Below are 8,141 nucleotides of genomic sequence, written 5' to 3'. Positions count from 1 at the left end.
ATGCCATTCGAGGAGTATACCATTACATTACAAGATGTGGCGTACCAGTTAGGCCTTCCAATCGATGATGACTATGTGCGTGGGTACCTAATAGACTTCGAGAGGTTTATTGAGGGCGGCAGACCTGCCTGGACTTGGTTTGAAGAGCTACTAGATATGCTACTTCCTGCGGACTACATTGACAAGTTCAGTAGTTCACTCTGAAGTGCACGTAGTTCTAAAGACATTCGGTGAGCTTTCTTCAGATGCATATGAGGAGATTGTAAAGAGATATGCAAGGAAATTTCGACAGAGAAGGCCCCTAGGAGTAGAGGACAAGCACCTCCTATGGCACCTGTGTCTGATGTCCCAGTCAGGCATCGTGTAGAACAACGACGTGACATTTACACAAGCGATCGAGTGATTGTGAATGGAGGTAAATCGAGGAGGAGATTGTTGGCTTGGAGGGGCGGCTCACCCTAGATGACGTATTAGACGAGCTAAAGGTAGAGGTGGAGATGGTCAGAGAGAGGATGGTGGTCATAGCGATGGAGAAGCTATCCATTGAGAGGAGACGGTGGTGACAGAGGAGGTGGGGGTGGGGGTGGGAGCTTCCAACATAGTCTTGATTCCGATGTGTCTATCTGATATAACTAGAATACCTGGTTGAGGTGTGACATGCTATCAAATGTGAGATAGGAAAACTGACCATGACTTTGTAGTTTCATCCTCAACAAGTGCGAAAGCAATAGGGATGATATTAGAATTCCCATCATGTGCAATCGCCACCATCAAGGTACCCCCATATTTGTCGTACAAGTGGGTTCCATCAAATACTAACCAGAGGCTTACAATGCCTAAAAGCCTCGATGCATGGTGGAAATGTCGAAAAAAGCCGATGAAAATAAACTTATAACTTGTCAACTTGGTCTCCAACTCACATAAGACTCGTCTTCAACACTGCAATACTACCCGACATTGTTGTCTGCACACCTAAACCCCATATTAGCAACTCATTGTATAATTCTTTTCAATCTCCATAAATCTGTGCAACAACCTTTTTCTTAGCCAACCAAACTTTTCTGTAACTCGATCTGAAACCATAACTTGCTTCTATCGTATTTTGCAACACCTTAATCGACACAGTCGTATCAGCTCTGACCATAGGAAAGATGAAAGAACATATGACATGGTAATCAAGCTTTTTGTGATCATTAGAAATCTCTATGGTCAAACATGTATGAGGACCATTATATTTTCTAACCTCCCAAATATCTTTTCGCTGGCGAAGAGTGATCCGAATAAACCAATTGTAACCTTTTTCAAAAATTTTACATGTTCCATGGTACTTGATGTAATCTGACTTCAACACTCTTTACTCAACCCCATGATGGATACTATAAGTCTTGATATTTAACACAACTTTCTCTTTACTTCGAAATTGTTGACCAACTTAGAACTCAGATGGAGTTAATGTATCATGTGTATCTTTGCTTCCAAATTTGGATTCTACGTTTGAAAAATCCTGTTGTGCCGTGGTATAACAACCCAACTTCTATCACGTCTTGACCAATGCTAGCCGCCAGGCGCTACTTCACGGCTTCCTTAGAGACTCTAGACTTTATATTCAATATACATATGAGCTTGTAGCGCTAGTCGAGAATGCGTGTTAGATAAATATAATAGAGTAGGTAATAGTTAAATAGATACTATCTACATGAAGCATAGAAGACATAGTAATATCATACATATATTCCTGAAAGCTCATTTAGTACATCATAGTTCATGCCAAGTTATGTCGTTGCTTATTCATGAAAATATCTACAGACTCCATCGTTTATACTAACAGGTCCCGACTTACAAAAGCCACCCTAGTCTGGGACCCGTTCTAACTTATTTATATAGATCTTTACAAAAGCTCCTAATCCTCTAAAAGTCTACACAAAGCGAGGGCAAAGACTACTACTACTATAGCTACTATTACTGCTGCTCATGGATATCTTAGTAGCTAAGAAAACATTGTGCTGAAGCAAGGAGAGAGTCATCAGACACATTTGTAATATTGCTGCTCACCTGTCCAAATGCGGAAAATTCAAAGAAGATCACGCTGGTTCCCATCTGCGAAATGAGGGAAAGTAAGGGGGTGAGAACCTAAGGGGTTCCACAGCCTAAGTCTAAGGGTTCGCGCAGTTGTGTCGGTAAGTCACACAAACAAGTACAAGTACAAGTATATTGCAAAATAGTAAACAAGCACAAAATACAGGAAACATAAATAAATCACAATCACAGAGAAATTCAGTAACTAAGTATGATGCATGTTTGGTCCTATGTAGGCCATGAGCTCACGCGTCAGTTGACTACCTGCAACCCGACGTTACCTGGGACGAAGCCTGTATATGATTTTTCTAATTGCGTACGTTCTGCATACGTGCCTGGTGGACAAAGCCACATGCATTCTAGTAATTAGCAATTGTCACAGAGCTTGACGCCATAGTATGCTAACAGTTGGAGAAACATGTTTCAACATAAAGTAGCCATCCCCACGTCTTAACATGGTTCTGGTTCTGTCGGAGCAGAAACTCCTACTCCCCAAATAATCTCTTAGGATAGTTCTAGTTCCGTCGGAGCAGATGCTCCTCCTTCCCAGATAATCTCTTAGCATCTTGGGGTTTACAATTTTTTTTTCCGCAACACTTTTCAAATAAATTTTTTCTTTAAGGGACTTCTTTGCACTTCTTTTATAAAATTTTGTGTCTAACTCTTTTCTTAAAATGTCTCAACCTTGTCACATTTTATCATTTTGACCCTAGTGTCTTTATATAATTCTAAGTTTGCCCTTTTGTACATAACTTCTCTTTTTACCATTTTCTTTAGGCTTTTAGTGATGCTTTCACTACTAATGTTATTACTTTACCATTTTACCCTCGTATCCGTCCTAACATATCTTTTTAACCTTCATTAAGTTAATTAATCATTTTTAATTTTGTGCTTTATGCCTAAAAATTCCATTTTTGCCCCTAAGTACTCTAGTTTTACCTTTAACCTTGTTTAGCGTCAAAATTTTACTGGATTAATCCTAATAGTTTTCTATGACCAAATTACTCCTAATATTTTTATTAAATATCAATTTTTACCACTAGAAATCTAAAATACTAATTTACCCTTTATTAATTTATTTACTTGTTCTAATTATCGCTTTTTTACCATTTTACTTCTAACTTTTATTAAAATTTTTATTTAGGCCTAAAACTTTATTTTAAAAATAGATTTTGATCCAAATAATTTATATAGTTATTATTTTACCTCTGATAACACTAATTTTAGAATTTTATGTTCTTTTCATTAAATCACATTTTAAACCCTCTTTTTATCCAAAAATGACCATAACACCCGTTTTATTGTTACCTACTTGTTTCATATGATTAAAACTATTTTTATAACTTATTTTTAACTCTTTTTTATCCTATTTTTGTGCTCTTAGTGGTTGAAATTTTTGGAGGTGCAATTTTTATCTTTTTTCTTCCCTTTTAGTGACTTTTAAGGCTTAAAACTTAAATTTCAAGTGCTTTCATATTTTTTGCTGTTATCACACAAAATTTACAAGCAAATATATTTCATATTACACATATTTAGCAAGTCAAAATAGAAATAACTTACAGAATTTTTAGATTTGCAAAATAAGCACAAATTCACCACAAAGTGGCTCGTATGAACACCAAAAATAAGCAAAAACATATTTTAACTAATCATAACCTTTACCTCTTGTTTAATTCAATTACTAGACCTCTCAAACACCAAAAAATTTTCTCACAAAGGCTGAAACACGTTTGGCCAAAAGCGTCGCAAAAAGTGTTAGAATTTAATCATGATCACTGCTGAAAAAACAGAAAAGAATAGAGAAGGAACAAGAGCTCACCTTGCTAAATTTTTGGTAAAAATGGTAAGGAATTGTATTTGTATGGTTTGGATTCTTGAAGAACACGTGAAGAATAATAGAAGAGCTGCTGGAATCAAAGCTGAAATGTAGTGGGAAGGTGCAGTATTTTTCTCTCAAGAATTTGGTAAAAAAGGTGGTAAAAATGCATAAGTGTTTGTAATAAAATTTGTGAGCAGGATTTCTTTAAATAAAAATTCAGAGTTTTGGCTGAATTTATGATGGTAAAAGGCTGAAACCTTTTGTGGTCAACAGATAGGTATTAATGAAGAAGGGGCTTGAAAACGAGAAAGCTTGGTCAGCGCTTGCGTGTTGAGCTTATCCACAATTAATTGCAGTTAGTTACTCGGAGTTAAAAATATAGCAGAGAGGGGTGAGGTGCTGAGATATTCTCGGCCCAGAGACTGAGAGGGGAGCGAGTTATTTGGATAGCAAGTAAAAAAATCCGGGGTCTCTAGAAGTTGTTTGCAGAAGACTACTCAGAAATTTGATTCGGGATAACTTTTACCGTGTGGTAAAATAATTAATGGCTAAGATTTATTCTTAAAGAGATAAATCATGAATGACTAATATTAATCTTGGAACACAATTACCAAGGTAGAAATGATTTTTACCACTTATTTCGAGTTTTTCGGTTACTAACTTTTTTCGGCGCATGCAAAATCGTCACTAAAAATGAATTCTTAGCTCAAAAAGTCTCTAGTGAGGAAAATAAACTAATGACAAGCAAGTGTTTACTTTTTACTAGTCAAATTTGACTTAAAGGAATTAATTACTCTCATAAAAGTCAAATTTGACCTATTAATTACTATTTTCTAATTTATTTTTGTTTTTTTATTATCATTGGGCCTATCTTACTAATAGTTTTTGGGCCGTAGTTCAAGATTTTGTGGAATAAGTTACAAAATAGCCAGAAAAATTAGTTTACCGAAAATCATATTTTTATACATGGCCTCCAAATTTAAAGTCAAAAAGTGCAGCGGATATTGCTAAGTTCCAAAACTCGATGGGACACCCTAACCAACTAGAATACTCCTCCCTAAATTATCATCACTATCCTCAGCTATCTTGGCAGACTCTACATCATCATCATCTCACAGTACATCTTTCATGGGATCTGGTTCTTCACCCCGACTGAAACTGGTATCATCCCAGAAAAAGTAGCCATCATAATCATAAGTTCACCAAAAAAATAATTATCACCAATTTCTAGGGTTGTCAAATGGGCCAACCCAGCCCATTTAAGTTCAGACCAATTAGCCCACGGGTTATACGGGCTAGTCCATTTAAACCCGCTTTGTTCGCGGGCCTAAATTTTATAGCCTGGACCGTTTATAGCCAGCCCAACGGGTTAAATGGGCTGACCCGTTTATTTGTTGGAATTTTTTTTTTGAAATTTTTTTTAAAAAAAAAAATTAAAAAGTCCAATTTTGAGGAGAAAAACTGGTGTATATATTTGGACAAAAAAATTTTGTTTGGCACAAATAAAATAAAAGTTCTAGTAAACAACTAAATACATTTGATTTGAGTAACTTTTATGCTATAAATTTGTTCTTTTAACTCAAAACAAAACCACATTCACATCCAATTAGTTATTCCATATTTCTAATTCTAATATTTCTAATTAAAGGAGTATTTGTGATTCCCCTCATATAGTTAACAGAGTATTATAAACCAACATAACATTATAATTCTACCAAAAAGCCACACAAAAGTGAAAAAAAAAGTATTTAATAGATTACATGGCATGCAAATATTTTACAAAAGCAGCAAGCAATGTAATCCCAAAATCTTTTATCCAATCCACCAAATTAGTCAACACCTGCAATAGAAAGAAAAATAAATTATCAAATAAAAGTTAGTGACTTAGTGGCAGAAAAATAATTTTAATATAATTGAATTAAAAAATGTATAGTTTGAAACAATTAGACAATAAAATACCAGGCATCATATTAATTGAATCCACTTTATCTATTCTATTATATAAAAATCGGATGTTTGCATTTAATGATAAAACTGACGTGGCATGCTTCGGAGAGTGTTTCCCGATTTAATTGTTTTAACTCATTCAATACAATTTATTGCACTGACTTAATTATATCAACTAATTATTTGATTAGATATTTAAATATTAATATAATTAATATAATTTATTATAATTTATATTACTTAATTAATTATATTACATTAATTATAATTCGTTATATTAGTGAATTAGTCTTTTCATTTATAAAGTCTAAAATAAAATAAATAAATTGTTATTTATTCTAATTAAATCTATTTATATACTATATATGAATTAACGTTAAGTTATAAAACATAGAACTTGTGGATTGTGATAAAAACGCAAATCAAGAGAAAAAAACGCATACAATTATAGAAGAATTAAATCTATCCTCTTTATTTATTTTTAAACATCGTTTTAGATTTTAATTTTTTTAAAACCAGTGATAGTGGAATTTTATTGATGCTAGATAAAATTACAGAAGAAACAAATCATAATTTGCATTTATTGATGCTAGATAAAATTATAAATTGTTGCTCTTTCAATCAAATCATACCACATACAAAAATAAATTAAATTAAATAAATCGAATTTGCATCTCTATATAAATCGAATTGAATAAATTCGATTTAGACAAATACGTAGTAAATTAAATTCATAAGGTTTGAATTATGTGCAACTTCTGAATAATTATAATGTTATGGGTATTTTATATAAAAATTAATACAAAATTAATTTAAATTCTGTACAATATTTTTTTTGTATTTATGATCTATTAAAAATGAACGAAAAAATATTGTATAAAATTTGAATTTTTTTTATATGGGTTGTTGTATAAAATACTAATATCATTATAATTATTTATTTTGAAACAAAGTACAACTAAGATTTTATTAATAATTTTAAATAAAATATTTTTATAAAATTTTAAAATTTTTTATTATGAGCACTTTTTGTAATTATTATAAATAATTTTATAAAATTTAAAAATGGCTTAACAGATGTTATGAGTAAATCGTCTAACAAAAAAATTCATTACAAAATCGGTCGTATATGTGATTAATCGGTGAACCGTTAGAACTGGTTGGTTTTTTTAAAAGGTTTTCGGTTTGTTAATAATTCCTCCAAACGGTGCCATTTTGACTTAAAAAAAAAGCTGAATCCCCAACGGCTTAAGCCCGTAACCCATTTCCACTCCCACACTTCTCTCCTCTCCTCTCTGAAATTGATGTGAAAATGAAAGGCCAAATCTATAACAGTTGAGATTCTTGATGAAAATGAAAGGCCAAATCTACATGGAGCTATTCAAAATTACATGGTACATGGTCCATGTGGTCCGTACAACAAGAATTCACCTTGCATGAAGAATGGATCATGTTCAAAGTTCTATCCTAAAGAGTTTAGACAGCGAACACTCATTGATGAGGTCGGATTTTCCAAATATAGGCGTACTTATAACGGTCGAACAGTGAAGAAAAAGAAATGTGTACTAGACAATAAATTCATTGTTTCATATAATCTAGAATTGTTGCTCAAGTTCGGGTGCCACATAAATGTGGAATACACATGCCAAACAAGTTCTATTAAGTATCTGTTTAAGTATGTACACGAGGGTAATGACCGCGTAACAACTACTCTATACAATGCTGGTGATCCGTCAGAAGCCACACAAGTTGTTGACGAAATTAGGAATTACTATGATTGTAGGTACATTTCGGCATGTGAGGCAGTCTGGCGTCTATTTGGATACAAAATCCAAGAGAAAGAACCATTTGTGATTAGACTTCCATTCCATTTGGTGATTGAGCAACCTGTGGTTTATGGTGAAACTTCTAATGTGAATGATATCGTCGAAAGAGCAATATCTCATAAGTCCATGTTTTTGGGATGGATGGCGGCGAACATGTCATATCCTTATGCTTGAAGTCTGACTTATGCTGAGTTTCCAACCAAGTTTGTTTGGAAGGATGATTCTTCAAAGTGGTTTCTTCGAAAGAAAGGCTTCGCAATTGGAAGACTCATGTACCTACAGGTAATGACGAGTTTATATTCAATTTTGATCTTACTTATTTAATGATTTAAATTTAAAATCTTAACAGCCTATACCCCACGTCCATTTTATTCGATTTATCTACACTAGAAAATAAATGTTCAAATAACTTTCAACAGTTATAATCTGTAGATTATACAATTTTTTATTTTTCTATATTTTTTAGGAAAATT

The 8,141-nt window shown here is 33.1% G+C and overlaps 1 protein-coding gene across 1 annotated transcript; it reads left to right on the top strand.

The window, feature by feature from the left end:
- Nucleotides 1-7,842, top strand: LOC140176001 (uncharacterized). The gene is made up of 3 exons (XM_072205842.1): nucleotides 1-190; nucleotides 293-415; nucleotides 7,178-7,842. Exons 1-3 carry the CDS (start codon nucleotides 1-3, stop codon nucleotides 7,840-7,842), a joined length of 978 nt encoding a protein of 325 aa, XP_072061943.1.
- The last annotated feature ends 299 nt before the right edge of the window (nucleotides 7,843-8,141 follow it).

This window comes from Arachis hypogaea, chromosome 11 (assembly GCF_003086295.3).
Source record: "Arachis hypogaea cultivar Tifrunner chromosome 11, arahy.Tifrunner.gnm2.J5K5, whole genome shotgun sequence".
Taxonomy (NCBI): domain Eukaryota; kingdom Viridiplantae; phylum Streptophyta; class Magnoliopsida; order Fabales; family Fabaceae; genus Arachis; species Arachis hypogaea.
This window is presented reverse-complemented; position numbering and strand designations above follow the sequence as displayed.